Below are 25,362 nucleotides of genomic sequence, written 5' to 3' on the forward strand. Positions count from 1 at the left end.
CCTCCCTGGAACAACCAGTGTCACCTTTGTGTTCTACCAAAACAAATTGCTGTGGGTTATTTTGCCCTTCACAAAAGTACACCATCTGGAGAAGTCACTTCATGTACTCTGTACTTCTGAGATAAAAGCCTCTGGATCCTGAAGGATAATTGAGATCTTTCCTTGGGGAGGAGACATTTCCCCTTGGTCACGTGCACTTGCTATCTTACTTTCCACTTACTCTCTCTCTTTCTGTCACTCTCTGTGCTCTCCTCCTCTTCCTGTTGGATTTAACATTTGGTGTTGACTGCTGGGCATCTCCTCCCAATAGTGTGGCTTTTGTTTTTCTCCTAGGGAAGAGCAGATTCTTGAAACAATGGGCTTCACTCTGCACTCCGTCTACTTCACCTTGAAGGTGAGTTTGCTGCTGGGCTCCTTGCTGGGTCTCTGTTTGGGTCTGGAGTTCATGGGCATCCCCAACCAGTGGGCCCGCTACCTCCGCTGGGATGCCAGCACTAGGAGCGAACTCAGCTTCCAGTTCAAGACCAACGTCTCTGCTGGGCTGCTCCTCTACTTTGATGATGGTGGTGTCTGTGACTTCCTCTGTCTGTCCCTTGTTGATGGGCGCATCCAGCTCCAGTTCAGTGTGGACTGTGCGGAGACTACAGTTATCACAGACAAGCAGGTCAACGACAGCAACTGGCACTTCCTGATGGTCAGCCGCAATCACCTTCGGACGGTGCTAGTGCTGGACGGTGAAGCCAAGCCAGGCGAGGTGCGTCCACAACGCCAGTATATGAATATCATCAGTGACCTTTTTGTTGGTGGAGTCCCATTGGACATCCGTCCTGCTGCCTTGACCCTTGATGGTGTTCTGGGTGAGCCTCCGTTTCAAGGATTTATCCTGGATCTGAAATACGGCAACTCTGAGCCGCAGCTCCTGGGCAGTCAAGGGGTCCGGCTGGAAATGGAAGGGCTTTGTGCAGAAAATCCCTGTGAAAATGGTGGCACTTGCTTCCTTCTAGATGGCGAGCCACACTGTGACTGCTCAGCCACTGGATATGCTGGCAAGCTGTGTTCTGAAGGTAAGAGAATACTTCCCTGCTTCCCATTGATCTTTACATAATCCAAAGAGTTAATTTGTCGCTTAACAGGGCTACGACTGAGCTCTTGTCCCTGCCGGTGGCTATCAGAGGAATTAAAGTTCCACCATTCTTTTTCCAGCTGGAAGTAATGAAATGGGAGTAGATAGAGAGCATGAGCAGTTGCAAAAAGTGCCTTTCTGAAGGGATGCTGCATTTGTAGCATGGGCAGGTTTTCATCAGCAAATTATTAATACGGGTAGAGAACATACATAAACTGGTAAATACAGAAGTACCCTATGTTGGTGTTGGTGAAGAAGCGCTAAGAAGTTATCTTAGCTATCTGGGTGAATTCCACTACCCTGTGTCCCTGAAAACTGAGTGAAGTGTAGGTAAACAGGAGCCATGTATGTATGGCTAATATAAGTGATAGACAGGACATTGCAAAAGTTAGGCCATCTTTGACATTAGCTGTTGCTAGCCTGTGGAAGCCCCATGCTCCCCCTCAATTGCTTGCATACTAGCTGCTGAATGGCACCTTGATTCTTTTAGCATACTCGATTAAATTGTTTTGGGACCTGCTGAACGATCTTACTTAGTACTGCAAAGGGAAGAGGGATTTGAGTGTTTCTACATTGTTTCATACCCTCTTTAAAAATTTGAGTCCAGAAGTTTTAAGTCATGCAAACCACATGATGAAGCGTATTTCAGGGTTTTTTCCTTGGTCTTTAGCAGTGTGATGGTAATTAACTCTGTATGTGCAAGAGACTTAAGTAAGTCAACTGGAAATCCCAGTGTGAATTTGAGAATCTCATCACAGCATTTTTTATGACATTTGGGTTTAACACAACAGTCTGAGCTTAAGCTAAAGATGAAACCTGTGCAAAAAGTGTCCAATGTCAAGGAAAAAAAAAACCTGAAATTTTGTCAGAATGGAAATACTTGCAATAATATCTTATCACAACTAGCACTTGTTTACTTCTTTTGGCAATGAAAATAGATTAACTGGAATTTAGTATGTAGAATGTGAGAAGTGCTGAAAATAAAGTCCCTATACTGTTGATATGTAAGCAAAAAGCCCTGCAGAAATACTGTGTAAATACAGCTCTACATTTACAGTATAGATGGAGAAGCAAATATGTTTTTCTAGGAAGGGAAGGTTTGGAAAATAAACATGACATCCATATGTGCACTCATTTTAAGGTGCTATTAATGATAACAGAAAATTTGGCTTTATATCCAAATATCATGGTAACAGTACATGACCATTAGATAGGAGGTGTGAGCCTGTGAAGTACTGAACACCAGAATTCTTCCTGGCTATTTGCTCCGCACTGATCAGGTCCAAACCAATAATGAGCCAGAACTATTTTCTGTGCTTGAACTATGAATTATGTGAAGCTGGAGAGACTGCTGGGTGTGACCAAGCACTTCAGTAGCTGGGCTGCTGGGCCCAATCCTCATACACTTACAGAATAAATACACCTCATGTCTAAATGCCAGTTGTGGGTGATGGAAGATTGCAAGAGCCACACAGGCATGTGGACCCTGAAACATAAAGATATAAGCCTCTTTCTACTGCTGGGCTAATGGATCCAGGCTCCACGGGTTGCTGCTCAAGACTTCAACAGCATATGGTTTTCAGTGAACATCTTGAGAAACTACTGTAAGTGCACGAGGCCCCATGTACATGGGGCAATCGTGAGAGCTCTAATCAGGGCTTCCATGTACCTGTGGGGCAATCGTGAGAGCTCTAATCAGGGCTCAGGTGGTGGAATTTCTGCATTTTCTGGGTGGGTGGAGCAATATGAAATACATCTTCTAATGAAGCCAGGGATATTTCTGTTGTAGACATCACGGATCAAGCAGTGCTATTGTTACCTTTTGAAGCCATGCGTCACCATTGCTGTTTGTTTCCTATAGTGATTCATCAGTTTCCAGCCCAACCTTCTATTAAGGGTGAGCAAAGAAGTTTGTCACGATGTACCTTTTTTAATAAACATTTTTAACTCACTGTTAGCTGTTGTCTCTTCACTCACACATAAGATGCTGTGCAGAGAGCTTTTCCAATGAAACAATTGTAGAGATTTCCACAAACAGTCATTACCTTGTCTGATTCTTCAGTTTTCTCTTGTATTACTTCATGGTGGATATTTGGTTTATGTCAGAATTTTATAATCAGCCTTGTTTTCTGCCTCCTTTATGCTGCAGCAGTGGTGATTTCTGTGTGTTAAATGCTGTCACCCAAAAATGTTACAGTGTCTGTGCAGATTGTGAGAAGAAGGGGAAAACCAGAAGAAAAGCTGTTTAGTAAGTGGAAACAAGCAGACAAAGAAAAGTGGCGAGGAAACAAAACAGGAACCAAGTTAGGTACAGCTACCTTTTTATCTGACTTTGAAAAACTTAGCAAACTCCAAAGATGCTCTCTTTCAGTTCTGTGAGTGTGGCAGAACCTCCACTGATGAACAGTAGGATGTGGTAGGAACAGCGGGACTGTCAGGCTCTTCCTGCCTGTGGCTTCATTGGCCATTAACCAACTTGTATTTTCTTTGTTTGCTTTTTTCCCAAGAGATTGAAATGTTTGTTGTCAGAACTGTTCCCTTTTGTTTTGTAACCTGCCTCTGGATATTTGCAGAAATAACATGGTTATTTTATTCCCAGTCTCATTTTTGAAAAAGACATGCTCTTTCAACTGGATATCAACAACTCCCTTTTGGGGGGAATCCTTAACTCCATTACAGTATTTACTAGTCCGTAGTCTGTGTGCGTATTTTCATTTCGTCACCGGAGTTGACTCTTTTACTGGGAACTGATGGGATCCAATCAATAACAACTTCTGTTTGAACAGCTAAATGCAATATGTACTCTTTTAATAATGAGTTCTCTTGACAGTGTCCAGGCCGTTACTTGGCTATTGACTGATGCCTATGTCTGCAGATGGTAAAACCACAGCAAACTCAGTTATTCTGTGGCCAGAGAAATAAGAAATAAATAGAGTGCTGAGCCTGTACTGTGACGGAATGAAGCTCTATTTACAGTACTAGGGGTTACTGTAACGCAAAGTGCAGTTCCAGTTATGGTGAACCTCAGCAGAGAACAACCATTCCATCCTGACAGAAAACTGTAAATCTTGTCCCAGATGTGCCCTGATGTGCAGAAAGATTTTTGGCACTTACCATGGACCCAGAGTTACCAGGATTGTGTATGTCATAGTAGCTACATGCCCAGACGGGTAGCTGAGCTGGTCATTGCTGGTCAACGAGAAGTACGATTTCTGTGGCTGAGTGTATACAGCGGGAGTGCAAATGTGTGCACAATTTGGAAGGTTTGGCTGTTTTGAATAAAATGTGATACTATTTTTTATTGCAGTTGGAGTAAACCGGTTCATTGAATCTGACAGCTCTGTAGGGTACAAAGGATGGCTGATTTGAGTAGCAATTAATTTGTATGTTTCTGGGCAATGGTGGCATTAGACCAGAAAGCTGAAGTCAGCCACACCTTCCCCTCTAATACACCTCATCAGTCTCTGTGGGATCAGGCTGCTGCCAAGAGAATAAGATTCCTCTAGAATTTGAGCAGCACAGATACATTCATGTCACTGGAAAAAACCCAACCCAAAACCTTCCCCACACAAATTTTGCAAACAGTGCTGCTGTAGCAGCCAGATGAGCATGTTCATATCTGCTCATTCAGGATCACGCTGTCTTCCTTAGCCTGCAATAAATTCTCTTTTCCTCCAACGTCGTGGTGTAGAGAGTGGGTTCACTAATGTGGACAGTGTGAGTGCAACATTGTATGTACAAGAGTATTTTGGCCCAAGACCTCACCCCTCTCCCTAGGCCCCTTCTGGACTTTGTGAGGGAAGGTGAACAGAAGATGTGCTTCGAAATGACATTACGTCTGCTTGTAGTTGCAGAACCAAGACGTTGATGTCATCACCGGCTTCACAAAGCACCATGCTGAAGCCTTTGTATTGCCTGCAGGGGCTGTTTCTAAACGAAGCCTGAATAGGGGCCTGATTGCACCTCTTCCCTTGATTACAGAGCAAGATTTCCTGGGGATGCTGCCTGCTGAATGACAGAGGAGCCCGTTGCTCTGTAATTATCACACTTTTAACTGCAGCGGGAACAGATTTTTCTATAGCCCCTCAGCTTCGTTTAAAGCGACAGGTTACTGCAGGATTTATCCTCCACCTGCCCCTTTGGAGCAGCCCAGTTTTGGCTGCATCTAAACGGACTGCCTAGCCTCACTTGCAATCACCGTATCTCCCTGCCAGCCACCCCAAACTTTGTAACACTAAGGGCTAATTTGGCACTTTGCCATGAGCCTGATGGGTACACCTAATTTGCATATACATTTACATACATTTTGTAATCAGAAACAAATGAACATGACCATAATATTTGCTTCCACTTGCATATTCCTTGATAGATGAATATAAATTGGTTGTTGTTGAATTCACCAGCAATAAACAGCTGCAGACCCTCCCTTGGTCCTGTGCTTTGCTGTTCTAGAGGACAGCAGGCAGTTCTGGGACACACTTTGGTGGCCCCAGATCGTCACTTACCAGTACAAAACTCTAGACCCGAATGTCTCCAAGGGCTGTGGAGTAAATATTGCAAGAGGCAAATCTGCTGTTTTATGCCACTTCTTATGCCCCAGCTCTGGCCATTGGGCGAAAGCTGGTAAGAACTCTGCTCATGACTTAGTTTTGCAGCAATTTGTTTTTCCCCATCTGTTTCTCTTGCTCATTCTTCCTCGTTTAAGTTCCTTTGGTTCTATTGAAAATAGTAATTATTTTCCAGTTTGGTTGTAATTTTTTGAAGCATTGCCAGATGGGCACCAGAGAAAGATGATGTGTTAAGATATTAATTAATGTTTATAAAGTGTTTTGAAACTCCAAAGTGCAGTTGAAGCACCATTGTTATTCCTAATAATAAATTTTAAAGCTGAGCCGGAGCTGCAGAATTTCAATTTAGATCCCATACACAGAAATGACCTAGGACCCATCTCCCCTCACTAAGTGTGGACTGCTTGCAGCTCCAGACCTAGCTGGATGTGTTTCGTACCCTTCCCGGCTTTTAATGCAGGGAAGCCACAGGGAGATTCCAGGCCCCCGTATGAAGTGTGCCATTGATTCAAAGTCTAGCTGCAATACATGCTGACAGCTATATTCTTCTTGTTTCACTCTTCTGTATTGTAGATGACCATGAGGCTACAATCCTTTTCTGCTTCATTGCAGATCAGCTGCAGCCCTCAGGCAACAGACAAGTTATAGCCCTCAGTTAGGCAAAGCTTGGATATCTCCTCTGCTGAAATGAAACAAATGGTGGTTGGGTACAAAGGAGATCGCCATTTGGTGTGAGGTGGAACTGGTGAAGAGTGAGAACAATTTGTAGGCAAGAAGGAGGTGGGACTCGGGGCAAAAAAACAGGATGAAAATGTTACTTTATAAAAGAGTAAGCCATAGTTCACATCGGCTGTTTACAGCAGCTGTTCTGTCTTGGTTTTACCTGCCTGATAGTATAACAGAACAGTTCTTGGCTATTGTAAAGAGTAGATCTGAATGGGCTGAGTGAGCTTCTGGAGGAATAAATCTAGCTGGTCTCTGATACCAGCTTCCTCTATCAGCCCATAGACCAGCCTGCTGGCTCCTGCTCTGTCCCAAAGTGTGCACAGCTAGGATCTAAACTGGAATTTTTGGGCGTTACTAAATAATGATTTAAATAAAACTAACTAATAATAATTATGGAAGCGAGCAGAGCCAGAAATTTCTCTTTCCAACTTATGGTCAGGAAATAATTTGATTTCAGAAGGAAGGTTTATTTTCCTTTGGTTTTGCCCTTAAAAAAAAGGGGGAGGAAAAAAAAAAAGAGTTGATGTATTATTACTGTCCAGGCTTCTGCTGAGCTAGGCAGTCTGTCATGGAGGTCAGTCAGCAGTAAATATAGCCCCAAGCAAGACAGCACATGCTGTAGCCTTGCTTTCATCCTTATTCTAGGATGGAGGTGTGCAGGTCATTTGCCACAGGGTAATTTTTGTTAAGTTTTGGTGGAAAATGGAGGGAGATAATCCTCCCAGCTACCTTCAGGATGCTGGAAACGGCACAACAAAGCTACAGGAAAAGAAGCAGAGGAGGAGCACATCTGTCTGGCAAACTCCGGCACTACTAAGAGAAGATGCGCCTCTGCACGTCGACCTCAGCACTGAGTGCTCCTGGATGTGGGAGAAGGCGGTAATCCATGTGATGAAATGGTAGAGCGGCCACCTGTCCTGGGCCAACTTCTGATTTCGCTTTACCTCTTGCTCCTTTGCTGACCCACTTCGAACTTGATGGATAGCAAAGCTTCTTTCTCTCCCTATAGAAAGCAAGGCAACTGCCATGTTATTGCTGTCCAGAGACAGCAATGTGACTTTTGGGTGTATGTGTGTGTCTCTCCCACAATCCTTCATTGCAGACAGGCTCACTGCCATTGTAAACCTACCCTGCAGAGCAAAGCATTTGCCCTTCCTCTGTCTGTGAACAGGTCCAGGAGCTGACAGCTGGGTGCAAAACAGCCCAAAGACTGAGAGAGGTAGATGTGGGGATGTAGGGAGGACTGTGGATGTCACAGACTACTTGAAGCAGAACTGGTTTGTATTTGAATGTGTTTGCTCTGAAATGGGGCTGGGACCTGAGTACACTGGATTCACATTCTGTGTTGCCAACAGCGTTGCCGGTCATGCTATTTCAGCTATCCAGGCCCTGCCTGCATGTACACTTGCTCATCTCATTATCCTGAGAGGAGACCAAGGTATAACGTGTAAAGAAAGTGGACTGGGGTAGCAGATCTTGGATGGTCCGGTTGTAAGAGCGTTGGCACGTAAAAGACTGACTTCCATTTCTGCCACAGACTTCCTGCGTTCCTGGTGTGATTTGCTGGCAGACTAAAGGACTCAAGATTGAATCAACTGACCTTTCTTTGCAGGGGATATGTACCTGGCTACCCTCCATGTCTCAATTTCCATATCTGAAATATGTAGCCAGTGGGGCTTCCCGTACTGTAGGTATTAAGAATTCCACATGCTTCTGTATGACAGTGATAGAGGTGTATAAATATCTTAGCAGGACAGGTAAATGATGATAATTCATGAGCACCCAGTAGGATGACCTGGTTTGATTGTCAGTTTTCCAGCTAGGCTTGCAGTTAGAAATTAAGGTGTTTTTCCTTGTTAAGTGGCCATCTTTGAGGAGCATTCCTCATCTTTCTTTTCAACTGAAATCTCCCAGTTTCCTGCCACTTTGTGCAGTGTCACACTATGAGTACTCAGACCCTTCCCAGGCCAGGCTGCAGTTGTGCTGGTAAAGACAGAGCCCAAGCAGCAGTGTAGCCTCTTCCCAGTTGGGTGACATGGAGCAGATGCTGCACTGCAGGGTGCTGATAGGAGCAATGGGAGAAGGAGAGCTTTTGACTCTTTTTTTGTATCTGTCCCGTGTGCTCCACTGACTTCCCCCAAATGCCCTCTGTCACGAACCTCAGATGCTGGTCAGACGCTTTTCCTTGTGCGGTGACCCACCTCTGCCTACCTGTCTGCACTGGCACTCTCCCTGCGACGGCTGTTGGTTCCAGCCTGCCCCTTTCACCTCGTGCTCGAGACTTGCCTCGACCTTGTGCTGCCAGGGAAAGCAAAGAGAGTATAAAAGGCTACCAGAGCAGAATGGGGGAGTTTGCACTTCCGCTGTTCCTGTATGAATCATTGCATAAAAAGCAGGAATACAGAGAAGAAAGCCCGTTGGGTTGTTTTTGAGTGTTTAATTAGCCCAAAGCTGGCAAGTGTTTTGTGGTTCTAAGGCACTGAAATGGTGGGTAAAATCTTCTTTCTTTTCCTGTTAACTCTTGTCAACACAACTCTAACTGCTTATTAGATACAGCAGGTGTATTTGTAGCTGGTCTGCAGTTTGCAGTGTCGGCCAAGGAAGAAAGAGGTACTTGGCTCTCAGAATTTTGCTCTAAGGTGTGATCTTCCTCCTCTTACTCATGGAATTTGACCAGTAAAGTAACCTGAGTGAATGTAATGGACCAGATTTGGCCCTGAGTATTTGACATAGACCTTTGTCAGAAAGGAAGAAGCAGTTCATTGGTAGATGTAGAAATCTGAGCTGTAGGTTAAAACCAGGCTTCAATCTCTAATGCTGCTGGCAGGCCCCAGAGTTAGCTTGGTTGCTACATTTATTCAGAAGCCTTTCTTAGACTGTGTAGTCTCTTGGGTGGATTTTCATTTCTTCTCAGTTTGTTGCCTTAGTACTTGAGAAAAATGACCCTGTCTGAGTTTTCCAAACCTCTGGTGTGTCTCTGCAGGCATGTGTTTGATTTTCTGGTCTTTCTTGCTGCTTCCATCCTGCCAGCTTGGCTTTCAGGGCCAGAGTGCCTCTCAATACCCCTCTCCTTAAGGTAATATAGGAGAAATCCTTGGAGCTAAAGGCAGGTTTGTCCACTGAGGCTGGTCAGAAACCACAGTTGAGGCAGAGATGGCTAGCAGAGATGAGAGTGGCTTGTGTTGTGATCTGCGAATTTCATAGCTCAGTGGCCTTTGCAGCTAAATTCCTTAAGCTCCTTTCTGTATGTGACCAAAAATATATTGCTTATATTCCACAAAGATTCTTTTTTTTTAAATTTGGAAGAAGTGTATGGAAATATTCCTTAATAAATTGCTGTTAAAAAAAGAAGGGGAAAAAAAATAGATGGGGCTTGTGAAGAGGAAAGGAGATTAAATTGCTTGTCTAGGACCACCTAAAAGAAAAAGCTGGGAAAGTAGCCAGAATTTCTGTGCTTTTTTTTCTGTCTTTTGCCCTTTCCTCTGTGGCTCCTGTGAGAGCTGCCCTGGGACTCGGTGCATTAGGAGGCGGGGGGCTGCACAAAGGGACTACCCTGCATGATGCCTGCCAGACCTCTGGTGTAATTTGAGATCTGTGTAGGTCCTTGTTATTCACATAGCATCAACTTTTAAGGAATTCAACAGGAGATCAATAAACACAAAAAAAATATGGATTGGATATATTGCCATCGTGAAGCAGTAGCGTTGTTACATCTCTCAGGATAACCAGAGCTACAGGTATGTTTATATTAATGTGAAAAGAGGCGCAACTCATACAGGCATATCTAGCTGAAAATTTGCCAGCTCAGGTACTGGTAGTTGTGTGATCATGGAAGCTTGGAAGGTAGTCATACGATGATAGTGGTATGTCTATAGGTTTATTATTGGGTAGAAGACCCTCTGAGAAAACATTCGATGCTCCAGAAAATGGCAAAATCCTCTTTCTTCAGAGTTCCTCTAGTGGGCACTCTGCTGTTGGAGATCTGATTTTTTTTCTTCATTGAACATAAAAAAACCCATTAGGGCTCCAATGATCAAATTGTGATTTAGGTTACTGGCTTAGCTGTCTCCTCCTAAATTTTCTATTTTCCTTCATTAGTTAAGCTGAAATGCTCAGCTGTGTTTCAACTGCAGCAATGAACACATCTACAACAAATTCCCAAACCTGCTGGTTTTGAGCAGATATGAGACCTATATACCTATACACTTTATCTCTACTTCCCATCTTATACATAAATGTATATCTGCAAGGCAGTCTCTTTTTTGACTGCCTTATCTTGTGGCGTGTTAAAATGAAAGACGTGTGAAGCAACATTTTGACCAGCTAAGGCACATCAGAATAAGACATCTTGGAAATGTTTTCCTTGTGAGAAATGGTGGTTTCATTAAAATCAAAATATTTAGAAAAAAATACTGATTTTTATGACAGTCTGCAGAAAAAGCAATGTATTTTTATTTTGTAGAATTTCTGGATTCTGACGTTGTTTAAAATGTAATCTATGTCAATTGCACATATATTTCTAGCTTATTTTACAACTTACTGACATTATTGTCCCTAATACAGACCTACTACTGAGAAGCTGTAATATATCACAAAAATGTTGAAGTGTTTTAAGGAAGGGGCATATGCTCCCACACTGACTAAAAAGCTCTAATGAAAACCTGTGGACTCAACCCCACTGTGCTACGACTGTGGAACTGTTAGGCCCAGAAGTGGAGGCAAAAGGAGACCTAAGCATAGATTAGACTTGATCAGAGAGGAGAGCAGATTTCCAGCCTGCAGACAGTGCGCGGAGCCTGGAGCACAGGTCGGACGATGAGTCAGATCAATGCCCTCTGAAACCTCCCAGGAAGGAAGAGTGGTGTGAAGCACTGTTATCATTTAAGTTCATTGGAAGTGACAGATCTGTAGGTACTGCTGTCTGTCAAGAGCTCCACTAAAGGAAGGGCCCAAGGAATGATCTTGGGTGGACGGGACTTGGGTGGGTTATTCCCCGTTTGACTTCTCAGATGTGGCAGTATCATTGAACAGTGCAGTTCTCTGAAGAGTGACAGTGAAGGCAGCAAGGCTGCATACATTAAAGAAGAACCAGAGCTGCTGATTTGAGAGGTTGGGATTGTTAGCAGTTTGGTCTTTAGCTTTTTAGTGTGTTGGATTGAACCTAAGTAGTTTGCAATGTAGCTGGACCTGAGGCCTGGGCAGTGGGCATTCCCAAAGAAGAGTATAACAAATACCTCTCTGTGCAAGAAATGCTCTTTGAAATGCAGCCAGTCAAAGCTGAGATTTGGGCTGGATGAGCAAGGCTCTGCCTATGAAAATCACTTGGGAAATGCACTAGTATGGCATGACAGCCATTCTTGAGCTCTGGGATGTTTTCCCTGTCATTGCCACTGCCAGTGTGGTGACTCCTAGTTTGCCTAAGGCAAAAGATAGCTAAACCAAAGTACTAAGTAACAGATCCTCTATCTCAGGAGAACAATTGGCTGTGATTTTAGACCTCATTTGTCAATGGTGTTTAATTATAGCCCTGCTACCACTTACAGTGGAGGTCACTGCTCTGTTGTAGGTCTATTTAATGCTCCCTCTGGCCTTAAAAATCTATGAATCTATATCCCACTGTTTTGGGGCATTTGTAACAGTCTCCACTGGTTTTCTTCCACAGCTGAAATTGCTTAAGTTTCCTCTTGGTTACTTGACAAAATGTTGTTGGAAAGCTGACTAAAACAATCTAAGCCACTTTTCAGGTCTGCGAGTGAAACAAAATGTAGGTTTCATCTGTTTTAGTTTCTAGCCCTACACTAGCCCAATTTTTTTCTCCTTGTGAATGGCTGGCTGACTGTGCTGCAGTGTGGGCACATGAACTATCTGAACTTGCAGATACAGTGTCATTAATGAGTTGTTCTGTAGAAAATACATCAAATGTACAGATCATTGTATAAAATGTTTTCTTGAACATCTGGTCACATAAATAGTATTCAACTTAAAATTAACCTCATACACTAAATGTTCTTTAGTCAGGCAAAGCCTTTGTTCATACTGATGAAAGATGTGCTTCACTAAGAACTAACCCCAAATCTATTTAGATTTGTTGATCTCATCAGTTTAAAAAAATACTGCTTTTAAGTCCCATTTTGAAAAGTGATTCAGGCACCTTGGAGCCTTGTGACTGGTTTGGGCTTCTAAACAGTAATTTTGATCATTTTACCTTCGTATTGTATTTATTTCCATATTTTTTCACCTCTAAAGATTTGGCCCAAAGAACACATTTCTGTTTGAGATTCTTTCCTTGCCTGTGTTTGCCTTTAATAATTTTAATGATCTGATACTGAACTAAAACCAAGGCCATTCAAATGTTCTTTTTTAAAAACTGAATGAAGAAGGAAAATTAATTGCAAAAATCCTGCTTTAATGTGATGTTAAAGTTGTGAATTTCAGAATTAAATGGTAGTACCTGCTACAATCAAAATGCCACATGGCATCCATTTAAATGTGCTTCAGGCATCCTGCACTTGAATTGTGTGCAAGGCAGAAAAATAAAAGAGCTAAAATGCTGTCAGGTTAATAATAAATTGTGCATACATGTGGCACATTTCATCAGAGTATTCCTAAGCATCTCACAACTACTGATAAATCAGTCAGCCTTCACATCACTCTACCACACTGTGAAATGCATGTTATCTCCATTTTACTGATGACAAAACTGAGAGGAAAGCAGAATGTGATTTATTGAAGGGTATCGAGTCAGAAGCTGCCTGAGGTGGGATTGAAATCCAGAACGCTAAATCCTAAGTATTAAACAATGTAGTAGTTTATCTAGTTTTATCCAAGTGTGCTAGAAAAGCCGCAAAATACTGTGGTCTACATTGAATGTGAGGCTAAAAATGGGGCTTTGGATTTTATGAATCCTTGTAAAATTTCAGCTGATTGAAATTCAAAGAAAGATCTCTTTTTATTCTTTCTGGTGGAATGGATTGTACATATCCAAGAAGTTCTGCCCTTTGTGGCTGTTGTCGCATAACTTTGTCAGCTGAAACCATCTTGAACCAGCTTGTTCCCTACCTCTTCCCAGTGTGCTGCACTATTTGGGCTATGCTTTATGGATTCCTCTGTTTAATGTTGGTTTATAGTCAGTAATGAGGGAAAACAGATTTGTAGCAATAAAAGTTTTAGCTGGTTTTACCCATCTGTGGTTTATGTGCTCTTCAATATAACTTTTCAAAACAGGGAAGAGAAGATCCGGTTTCTTTAAACATTTCCAGTAGAGAGATGTTTATGATTTCACCAAAAATACCAAAATGAAACACTAATTCCAAGTCTTTGAATGCTTTACTGAACATCCCATTGGATGGAAGGTGACAGGAGAAAGTGTAATGGAGTCTTACATTTCCCCTCCTCTCTGCATTTCTGCAAACTTGCCAAGGTGATGCTCTCATGTAACCTTCTCTTCCTGCCTGTTGTTCATTGTCAATATAGACAGTGAGTTTGACTGGAAACTTTGCTCCAGAGTGGAGTGACTCCAACGAACCACTGAAGGCAGGATTCTTATGTGCTGGCCTTCCAGCTGAGAGATAGATCTGACTTTATAGAAGGTTGTTCATATGTGATGGAGACAGAAGAGTTTTTGGTGGGACTTTTTTGTTTGTTTTGGTTATTTTGAGAGAAGATCACATGGGAAAACAAATTCCTGAAAAGACCTGGGCTTTTCATCTTTGCTGTCTTTGAGTAGCTTAAAAAAAACATTTTAAGTTCTTTCTTCTGTGTTTGTTGTCCAAAAATCTCTTCTTTAGACATTGAAAATGGTTCCAATATGTTCCATTTCTAGTGTAACCCTTGAAAACAAAGTTGCCTGGCAAACAGGCACCGAAGCGAGCAGAAAGTTCTGCATGGAATGAAGATGGTGGCAGATGGGACATGATGACCTTGTGCTTATTCTGGAAACAGTAATATGAGAAGACTTGAGTAGAGGCTCTTTAACCCAAAAGTGCTCTCTTATTTTCTGTGTAATCATGTCATACTGCATTTAACTATACTGTCCTCCAACAGATACTCTGTTTTACTGCATAGCACACAGAAGTGTAAGTAGGACTCCTCTGCTCAGGGGTAACTAACAGTTCTGACCTGGCATTTGTTACAGAAGCTGTTTAAATTAAATTATTAGAAGCTGTAAGTGTTACTTATGGATTATTTTAGTGCAGTGCACAACAGAATTTAATTGTTGGTGCTGTGTAGAAGCACTTCACTGGAATTCCTTCAGGTCTGTAATAAAACTCATCAGCAGAACTAGGCCAGAAGGAAACAGATCTGAACTAACAGGCAATGCCAAGATCAGGAGTGACATTTGTTGGTAGTGCTGTCAAAGTGCATCCCAAGATACTCACAGAAAAGAGAGTGGCGAGTCCAGACTGAGATGTATTGCTAGAGCTATTAGCTCCATGATAGATGGTTGGAGAGTGGTGCCCAGACCTGTGACTGTATGGATCTTTTCCTTAAATCTTTCTGGCAGTCTTTCATAAGCCAAACCACACCTAAACACCAACACTCCAGCTGTTCCTTCCTCAGAGCAGAAGTATGATGAGTTGATTTTTGTAGCTGCTTATGGCTCCCCTACTGCTTTTCACCGCTTTTCCTCCAGCCTAATTGTCCCATCCAGGCTTCACCCTGGCTTTGTTGGGCTCATCACTCTGTTGGGAGTAGGAAGGAAGCAGATAGCGCTCTGACTTTGGCACTGATCCTTGTTCCTCTTGACCCCAATCCTAATGTGGTAGATGGAGGAGGCTGATTGCAGGAAGGGAAGGTGGAGTGAGAGAGATGACAGATGATGTGAGGAGAAAGCAGAGCTGTCAAGATGATCACGGCTGGCAGGGGAAGAGCCTCCTGGTTGTGACTGGCCAGGCCAGCTTTTGCGTGCTGGCACTAGGAGGCAAAGCAGTCTCTCTGAGGCAAAGCTGCAGGAGGCTGGGGGCTGGGCTCTGCAACTGGAGAAAAAGAAAGCGAGTCAGCAAGGGAGAACCCAGTCGCGCTGTGTGTTTGAGGTGGGAAGGCTGCCGAAGCATGGAAAACTGATCAGTCTTCAAGGCACTCAGGTGGAAGGTAAAGCTGTACTTTCACATTTCCATCCTAGTATTTGTCTTCGGCTAAGTGAAGTATCAACATCTTTTGAGGATCTGTTCTCTGAGCTTCTGCTGGGAGGGCTCTAAATCTCCCTCCTTTTGATGTTTGATTCCCTTGCTGGAATTAGCCACCTGATACTAGAGACACACTCTTCACACCTTTCTAGCCCTCATCAAATGTGTCCCAAGAACCTTGCCAGGTGTAAGAACAATGCAGCGATGCATTAATCTCTTTTTTCCTACAACAGTCTTCTTTTTTTCTCATTCTTCTGCTCTTGCCTCTGGGGACTGAAGTCTTCCAGGTCTTCAGATGTCACTATGGATCTTATTGGGTGTGGGCCCGATGAAATTAGAGGAGTTGTAGGAGCTTTGAGTCTCCCTTTTCTTTAATAGGATGACGTAAAGGTGCTGTGAACTTCTTTCATTTCCCTCCAGGCCTTATGACAGAGAACTACATAGTGGAATATGGCTAACACACTCAAGCTAAACTGATTTCTGAGAAAATCCTCATCTCTGTTATCTCCTAGACCATTTGGTATGAATTGCTTCTGTCTGTCTGAACTGACTCCTTCTGACCCTTCTGGGATTCAAAGCCCTGCCAGCTTTAAGCGCTCTATATTTTCCAGGGTTAGTCTTTACATGGGATGGACACAACAGGCATCTCTTCTGTGTTTGGGAATCTCAGAAAGGAGCAGATGCCCAATTGTCATTCTCCACAAGAATGTGTAAATTGCAAGACATGAGGTAAAAGCTCCATCTGCTGGAACAGTCTTTGAAGGCCCTGTTGGAGACAAGCTCCAGCCTTCTGCTTTCAGATGAGGTGGCTTCATTCAGGGCCTCCTATAACAGATAGGAAAGCAAAGACTAGTGTGGAAAAGATAGCAGGGAGAAAACAGCCAGAGCGGATGTTGCTTGTGCTGAGGCAGCAGCACCAAGGCTGTCTTGATCATCATTGGTACTGAAGCCAGGCCCTGTATTTCTAAGGTGATTGCCAAGGTCCTGCCTCAAACCTTGTCAGGAATAGCCCAAACTTGGCTAGTATCCATCAAACCAACCATAATTTGTATGTCATGAGACTGTCCACTGCTGAGTGATCTGGAGTCAGTAAAAAGGTGGTCTGCACTGCATTTGAGACAATGGAAAATATCTTTCCCTATTGGTATGGAGAAAGACTGTGAAGCCTAAGATCTAGTGACAAAGCAGTACTAATGCTTACTACCAAAGGACCTGTTATATCCTTGTCATCTGGTGAAGTAATATCATGCAAACTGGGGTATATTAAGGTGCTGTTAAGTGCTCAGAAGTTGTTCTTAAGAGTTTCAGAGACTCTGGAGATCAAGATATCAAGAATAGTTTACAGGATGCCAGATGGTCCAACCAAAATTACTACAGTAATAAATAGGCCCCTTTGACCACGCCAGAGCTCTTTGCCAGCATCAGTTGAGTAATACCCAGTGCAAAATGAGTGGAGAAGGGATTCCAATTCCTCCTGTGGGACTGAATATATCTATAGTAATTTCTTCTGGCAACATACGATTTCTTTATATGAGAGTCAAGCATTTTCTGAAGGAGATCCTGTTGGCCTTAAAATTATAAGGAACAGTCAAAACCAAATGTGACTCTGAAGAACTACTGAAAGGTGGCAGCATGTCATTTACCACATTTTTAACAGAGAGACTTGTTTAGACATTATTAAAGAGGGGATTGGCCAAGGTGGTCTTGCAAATGGCACTGGACATCCCAAACACTATGACTATGTCTACCATGGTGGCAAGGTGCTACCATGGAATACTAGACATTAGAGGTTCGGACCAACCCTGAATGTTTTCACTTGAGACTTTATAGCTGTAATACAGGACAGGACTGCATGTTCTGAAATACCAGAAGGTCCAACTAGTGCTTTCTAGGGTTTTGCATTTTGTCATTGAATTGCAGTGAATGCAATTGTCAGATCAATAGATTTTACTTTCTTAGCAACCTGAATATCATGCCAAGAAGTTTAGTGAGATATTGGAGGATAACAGTCGTCTTCTTCCCTAATAATACAGCCCACACACATTATACACCTGCAAATTTGCAGTGGTGATTAGGACCACTTTCAGAGTTTAGTGAATAAATCTTTGGAGACAGCCTCATCCTCTTTTGTAAATTACGGTATGGCTGTAGCTATCTGACCTGTTTAATTTTTTGTATCTTTTTCCCCATTCTTTTTCAGGGTGTCACTCATAAGAAAGCTTGCCCCCAGTAGAAGTGGGTGTTGCTTTCTCTGGGAGTCATGCAAGAGATTACGTAGGAATGAAGAAGCAGCTTTTGCTCATGCTACATTACACCAAATAATAAGGGAGGTTGTTTCCCTGTTCTAGGTCTGAAGGAACCTAGCAGATGCATACGTATTGTCTTCCGTCTGAAGTTTAGGATAGTAGAGTGGGCCTTTATTCACTGACATCTCCAAGCTCAAGATTGGCTCACAGTTCTTGCGTACCATCACCCAGTCTGTAGGATGTACCTTGGAGTGGTGCTGTTGACCTCTGTGTTCCTAACACAAGGCCTGTTTTTCTTCCTGACTCTTCATGTTACTGTGAGGGGTTCATCAAGCATTCAGCATTTGGAGTAGAAGTGTTCTACTTCCCGCAGTAGATAGAAGCTGCAACAGTTAATCTTTCACCCATAACAAGCAGTTAAGTTCATGGACATGACTGATAGGCAATATCCTCTTCTTGGATAGTTTCTTTTTCTCTAGTCATTTACACGTGGGGATTAAACTGTATTACACTGGTAAGAAGGAAACAGTGCCTCTCAAATGGTGGTGTGCAGAACTGATACTATTTGTTAGGCTTCACCTCTGGCCTTCTGGAGTGTGGCTGAGGTCAATATATTCTGCCTATGCACTGTAAAAGCACGGGGATCGCATGTTTCCACCTCACCTTTTTATGGCTAATACTGGAGAAAAAGAATATTCCCTATTGTCCTCCCCACAGTGACAATGGTCATAACCATTCCAGGGCAATATTACTATAAGGCACAGATAGCCACTTGAGCTATCTGCAGTGTTGAGTAATGTGCTCTCAGGAGGAGATGAAGTTACAGTAATGTCCTGGAATAGAAAGTTGTCAGGCTGGTCTGCATAGTGTTTCTGCTTGTTTTACAGAGTTCTGTTGTGGCATGGCTGATAAGCAATATGTCCATATAATGTTACATTATATAAACAGCCAGGAAGATGTACTTAATTGTTCCCTCACTGGGAAATCATCAGGATCTGGATATAGTGTTATTAAACCTGTTGCTCTACGCCTCCAAGCTGGCAAGCTTCCTCACCAGACTTTTGATATCTAGCAACTGGCGGCTGCTGAAAAAGTCCTTATAAATGTTCTTCTGTACATTCTGTTAATACAGATATTTCATGACAGACTTGTTTACCATGTGCTCCATCTGCTGCTCCATATACTGCCTGTGCTAGGTTTCTATTGGCTTAATTTTGCAACTGTGTAGTTTTCTATTACTTCCCCATGTATGCTCCCTAATATCCAGGATTAAGTGGTACAAGGCTATGATTTTCCCGATCACCTTTTACCAAATGACAGTGTTTGGGTTGTCATACCTGTCTATATGTCCAGTTGGCCCCCATCCTTCTTCCATCTTACGTGGATGTATACCAGAATGACCTGCAGATAATGTTCCTAGTTGAGTGGCTGCTGTGCATGACAGATGGGAGGTGAGTGGCTGAATGACTACCAGTTTGGTTCTTTCTTACAGATCCAGGAGATTTTGATACAAGCCAACAAGTTCTCATCCAGGAGGAGCTACTTCTCACAGTACAAGCTTTAAATAGGAGCTACTTAAAGCTATCTGAACCTGTGCAAGCTCCTACATGCTGTTCTTGCAACATGTTGGATTAGTATTCAGTTCTTGGGGTTCACCTTGCAACAATATCAGCGTATCACATGCTTATGCAGTTACATCCAATCATGTATTCTGTTTTAAATTCAGTATTACCAGTATTAGTAATCCTTCAGGATCTACATTATACTGATGTTTTTTCATTAGAGACTTGACTTAACTTCTACTTGAAGCCTCAATGTCGGCTTTCTAAAGTTTGCTTTGAAGCAGCATTAGACTGTACTATGTTTGAAAGTTTCTTCTTGTGGATGTCCCCTAATACAAAGACTCATCTTCAGCTCCTTCAGCTGTATCATGCAGCATTCAACTTCAGAAAGACAGTACTGAAACTCCATAACAAACTCCAGCTTCATTCCTACTGTGTCCTTGGGGTTCTCTGCAAATCATTATCTGTGCTGTTCTTCTTCTCAAACTCCATTCCTCTGTGGAGGGGAAAGGAGTACGTCTCTTGGACCACCTCCCTGTGTATTTATGGCTATATCCAGCCCATCAAAGATACACCTTTCTGAACCACTTAGAGGTTATATCCAGCTCTCTTTAAATGAGTGGGCTGTTTTACGTATCCAGACACTCCTCCAACTGTTGCATAGTCTTCCATCCTTGAAGATAGCAAAAACCTGGCTAGTGAAAGTCCTGAGCAACCTGCTGTAGTATGACCCTGAGGGAGTCGGGGTGTCAGAATAGATGGTCTTGAGAGGTCCCTTCAAACCTCAACTACTTTGTCATTCTGTGGTTCTGTGAACTCAGAAGCAGATGTTAGTGCCTGTTTCTGCAACAAGTTGTGAGGTGGCAATACAGAATAATCAATTTTCTATCGTCTTAAACATTATGTCTTTGAAAACACAGCTAGGTCAGATGCCTGTTCAAGAATACCATCCTTCAGTCACTCCTTGATATAGCTGAAATACTTTTCTCCTACAGTCCTGGAAGGCTACTGCTTTCCAGTCATTTCCAGTGTGATCCACACTGATATATTCTTGAAGAAGAGAGAACAGATGTTACCCTTTTAGTAATTAGAGGGCATAGAAAAGAAGGTAGAGTCCCTCTTCCAAATCCCTCAGCCATAGTGCTTATGACCATCACTGAAATCCAAAGATGAATTGCATCTCTGCTCCCTAATGGTTATTGTTTTGTTTCAGGGCTGTGTCTCCCTAGTGAAGGAAGTTTTTATTAGCTCTTTAAGTATGGGACTGATTACTCACCTGGCAGTGAATGAGGCTCTGGAAGATGTAATCAGAACAAGCTGAGCAGCTTTCCCTGGTTCATGCTGCAGTTATGGGCCCTGGATTGTCCGGGGAATGAGAGAGGGCTGTGGGTCTCTATAACCTCATCACAGACATGGAGGTACAAATACCCTGGGACAGCCTGACATATGCTGCTGGTCCTAACACCTTCCTTTTCAATACTTCTGGTGCATGAACACTTAGAGCTGGATCCCGGCTGGTGAGGAATAACAGTTCCTGGAGGAGAGGTACTAGCTTTTACTCATGCAACAAGCATCTCGTGGAAATTTTCTGCAAAGAGATTGCATTTAGAAATAAAAGACCAAATTGTGTTCTTTCTGTGCTTAAGACCCAGGTGAGGTATCAATTAGTGCTAGTGCTTGACAGTGTGTTTGGCAGTCTTCTTGGTGGGGGGGTTGTGCTTTGTCAGTTTATACAGTGCTCAACACGTTTGTGTACTGTTGGAAGCCAATTATTATGATGGTGGCTTTTCTGGATTCAGAGAAGGATACGAATTGAGAGCTTCACTCATCTGCTTTCACTTAGGTCATGGAAGGACTGCTAGCTGGGAATAACTTTGAATCTTTATTGATATACAGTGGATTTGAACTGGTGGCTTGGAGGTGAAAAGCTTCATACTGCTCAGCAATGTCTTTTGTATAACAGATGTGAGAAAATGGGCATGGAAGCTATTTATTGCACACACTCCTTTTCACAGATTTAAGAAAGAGTAGAAATTTAAAAACATTTTTTCAATACCAAAAAGATGTACAGCTCTTTTTCCTACATCTTTTCTGGCTGTTTTCTGTTGTTCTGGGTATGAGCTTATGTGTATTATGTTAACACATTAATCAAAAGTGGTTTGGACTGTGTATAGAAAAAACAAACCCAAAATTCTTCTGCATGCAAGTGCTGGTAATTTTAGCGGCCTGATCCTAGTCCATTCAATGAAGAGAGACATCTGCTGAATTCAGTGGCTACGAGGTCCTGCCCTGCCCTGTGATTATGCACTTGGGTCTGCATCTGCATGGATCGCGCTGCAGGCTGGAGGTCTACATTTAGACATTCACACAAGAAAATTTAGTATTTTGCAAGATGCAGAATGCAGCTGTTTCCCGTCATTATGTTTCACATTTACTTAAGTCAGCAGTTACTCTTTTCCAAGCAGCGCCTTTCAACAATAAACAAGGCAAATGCTTCCAATGGAAACTCTTGATGACTTCTATTTAATTTAAATATACATATTGCAGCAGCAAATACAGCAATAACATGGAATATAAAACCCACTAACACATACTCTAAATATGATATGTAGGTGTAGGAGGGAGAGCAAAAGAAGATGCATTTTTTCTGATTACTCATGCTGTATTTAGGGTGATTATTGTAAGTTGGAGGAGCACGCACTATATATTTTTATGTGTAATAAATAGAGTTCTCACTTTGCAGGCGCACTGGAACTCCAGTAATTAGTTGATGCTTTACTTATACTAACCCAGAGGCATGCGAAGCGCATTATAGATACCAAGTAAATTTCAAGATTGTGTCTTTATTTTCAAATCAGTAGGCAATTCAGGGAGATGAGTGTTTAGAACAAGAGACTGTGAGTGGTTCCTTGGCCAGAGAGAGACCTACCGAAGCACTGGAACTCCATCCTAATTGGAATTGGAGTGAATGAATCAGTAATTAGTTGATGCTTACTTATACTAAACCCAGAGGCATGCGAAGCGCATTATAGATACCAAGTAAATTTCAAGATTGTGGTCTTTATTTTCAAATCAGTAGGCAATTCAGGGAGATGAGTGTTTAGAACAGGAGACTGTGAGTGGTTCCTTGGCCAGAGAGAGACCTACCGAAGCACAAATCTTAGCACTTGATGGCACCAGGTGGCTAACCAGCCCTGTGGCAGCCTTTTCTGAGGAGTCTTTCCCTTAGAGCTGTTCCGCATTGGGAAGCCGGTGGGTGAGAGAGAGAGCGAGAGATAGTGTGCAGGGATTTTTCCAGACCTAAATAAGAAGGCTCAACAACAAATGGTGTAATAAAATAGACATTTTAATAAGATATAATAAAAAGAGGAAAATAGATAGTGGGTAAATCTTATATCACTTCAGAGGCTGGGAACCCTGCTTTCATGCAGCATCAGATAGACCTTGGATAGATTTTCCTCCTCCTTCCCATGCTGTAGTGCCTTTCATTTTGTGTAGCAAACAGAATCATGCATCTTCCCCTGATAGGTTGGGATGTTATTTCTGTCATAACACCCACCAGCACACAGCACAGGCTGGCACAGGGCACTCCAGCAGGTTCCCATGCAGTGGCTACTCCTGCTGATGTACGGGCTTCTCAAGCCCTAAGTACAAGGCCCAACAGAGCAGACATGGCCTGGTCAAGATCACTAACTTCTCGAATACAGTGTCTTCCACAAGGCTCCCAATACAGAACTGAGTTACAGATTAGTCCAATCTGGATCCTATAATAAACCTAGATTTGATTCTGTATTAGCTATAATCAGTATTGAGAAAGAAAGTGGGAGTTTTATTTCCCCTCCCCCTCCCTTTTTTTCAAGAAGAGATGTATAATCTCAGGAATCTTAGGGCAGTGTGTACCATTGCGTGAGTTGGATTCAGCGGTCAAATGCTAGTAATTCTACTTAGACCTTCCAAGAAAGAGGTACCATGATACTGAAGATACATTATCTGGGCTACTGGGCGGAGTCTGCTAGAGGTCCCTTTTAATGTGGAAAGTGCCACCTCTCGATTTCTATGGGACATCTGTGTGCATTGCAGATGGATGTACTATGCTATTTCTGTCTTGGGATGCTGCGATGCAGCGCAAGGAGTGCTGGCATATGGCACTAGTAAGTGCCAGGTGTAATCGGGCAAAGGAGCGTTCCTTGCCCTCCAAGGCTGCACAAGCTGCTGCTTCTTCAGAGCTCAGGTGGTGGCCTCTGAGGCCAGTGGTACGGGATGTCCTCCCTGCTGTGGCCTGGCACCCAGGCCTGCTGTGAGCAGGGAAGGGCTCAGATGGCACAGAGCTCAATCAGTGGAGAAGCATCTCTCTTCCTGCCTCACATAAGATTAGGTTGGCAACAGAAGTGGGACTGGGGGTGGGGAGTTTTCCTCCCTGCAGGTTTCCCCCTTGTTCTTCAGCCTCTGATCCTTTCCAGAGCAGGCTGGGTAGGAGTAAGCAATGCTGACAATGAGTCAGGTGGGTTTGGAGAAGGGTCCTTGTTCCTCTCCCTCCACCCTTGCCTGACTAGGCTAGTCACAGCCTTCTGTGGCTCCAGCACCGCTTCTTCAGATTGCTCTGAGGGGAATATTAACATCCTCTAATAACTCTGTCAGACTTATCAAGGGATTTGTTTTATTAATTCCAAGACTGGGTACAGCAAATAGATTATAGCTTGGGCCACTTCATAGGCTTAACGAGCCCTTTCTCTGTTTACTTATCAGTTTTTTTTCCAAATCTCCTTGTGTTAACTCCTTTTTCTGTTCTTTGTGTTACTAGTTATTGAATATCCTCAGTGATGTATATGTCACAGGGAATATGCCCAAAGTTCATTCCTGTCCATCATTTTTTGGATGATAAGAGAGAAATGGAGGCAGCACAATTTGCAATGGATTTGGGGGTAGTAAATGCTCTTGGTAGCTGTCATGGTGATGTTCTGAGAACAAGACAAAGCTGAAAATACTCAGCACACATACAGGTTCTTGCTCAGCAAGAGGAGAGGTACTCTCTTTCTGTGGCACATGGTGGGTAAAGCCCTGGTTTCCAGTCTCTGTGTCAGTCTTGCAGGTGATGCAGACAAAGGTGAAACACCACGGGCCTGATTTCAGTACTTTGAGCAGATAGCACAGTGCCTGCAAGGAAACTAGTTTTAGCTTCTTGGGTCACATGGCTAGTTCACTTTAGTGTAAGCCACAAGACTGCTCAAAAGCAGATTAATTATTGTGGTGGTCAGCATGGGAAAGTCCACTGTTATGCATCATCATCAGCCGGCTCCCTGTCGTCTTTATGTCCTGATAACCTTCTAACATGATTGCCTTTACTGGATCTGAGAGGTCTGAGAAGAAACAGCTATGTTTGTGAATCCAGGGAAGGCATTCCTGGTGGGTAGGGTATTTCATTTAGGGAGATCCATCTGGTTGCCATCCCTTCCTGATGCCTAAATCAATTAAAATAGGAAGGCTGTTGGAGAGAAACTGGCTCCTGTATCCCTAAGATCTGTTGTGTGAGTCACCTCCAGCTTACAAGAACATGTCTTGCTATGATATGATGCAGTCACTGAAGAGTCACACTGGTTGATTTAGTCCTTGTTAAAGTTAAGAGAAAATTGGGTTTGTAATGGGAAGCTAGTTTCAGCTATAGTTAGAACATGAGGAAGCAGCTGTCCATGGGAATGTAACTCTCTTGCAAGTAGTTTTTGAAAGGCATTGCAAAGTGTGAGGCTCTCTCTCCTTGTGTCCTGGTTTCGGCAGGGATAGAGTTAATTTCCTTCCTAGTAGCTGGTACAGTGCCGTGCTTTGGATTTAGGATGAGAACAAAGCTGATAACGCACCGATGTTTTAGTTGTTGCTAAGCAGTGCTTACACTAGTCAAGGACTTTTTAGTTTTCCATGCTTTACTGACTGAGAAGGCTGGAGGTGCACAAGAAGCTGGGAGGGGGCACAGCCAAACTGGCCAAAGGGACATTCCATACCATGTGACGTCATGCTCAG

At 43.0% G+C, this 25,362-nt stretch overlaps 1 protein-coding gene across 2 annotated transcripts in view; it reads left to right on the forward strand.

Annotated features, from left to right (window-relative positions):
* The first annotated feature begins 355 nt into the window (after window positions 1–355).
* The window catches only part of NRXN3 (neurexin 3), a 1,034,251-nt gene continuing 1,009,244 nt past the window's right edge, over window positions 356–25,362 (forward strand). For both annotated transcript variants that reach the window (XM_009280739.2, XM_019472456.1), the window contains exon 1: window positions 356–1,064. In XM_009280739.2, the coding sequence (XP_009279014.1) occupies window positions 356–1,064 (709 nt within the window). The remainder of the gene's footprint in view (window positions 1,065–25,362) is intronic.

Source organism: Aptenodytes forsteri, unplaced genomic scaffold (genome assembly GCF_000699145.1).
Source record: "Aptenodytes forsteri isolate BGI_AS27 unplaced genomic scaffold, ASM69914v1 Scaffold193, whole genome shotgun sequence".
In the NCBI taxonomy this organism is placed as follows: Eukaryota; Metazoa; Chordata; class Aves; order Sphenisciformes; family Spheniscidae; genus Aptenodytes; species Aptenodytes forsteri.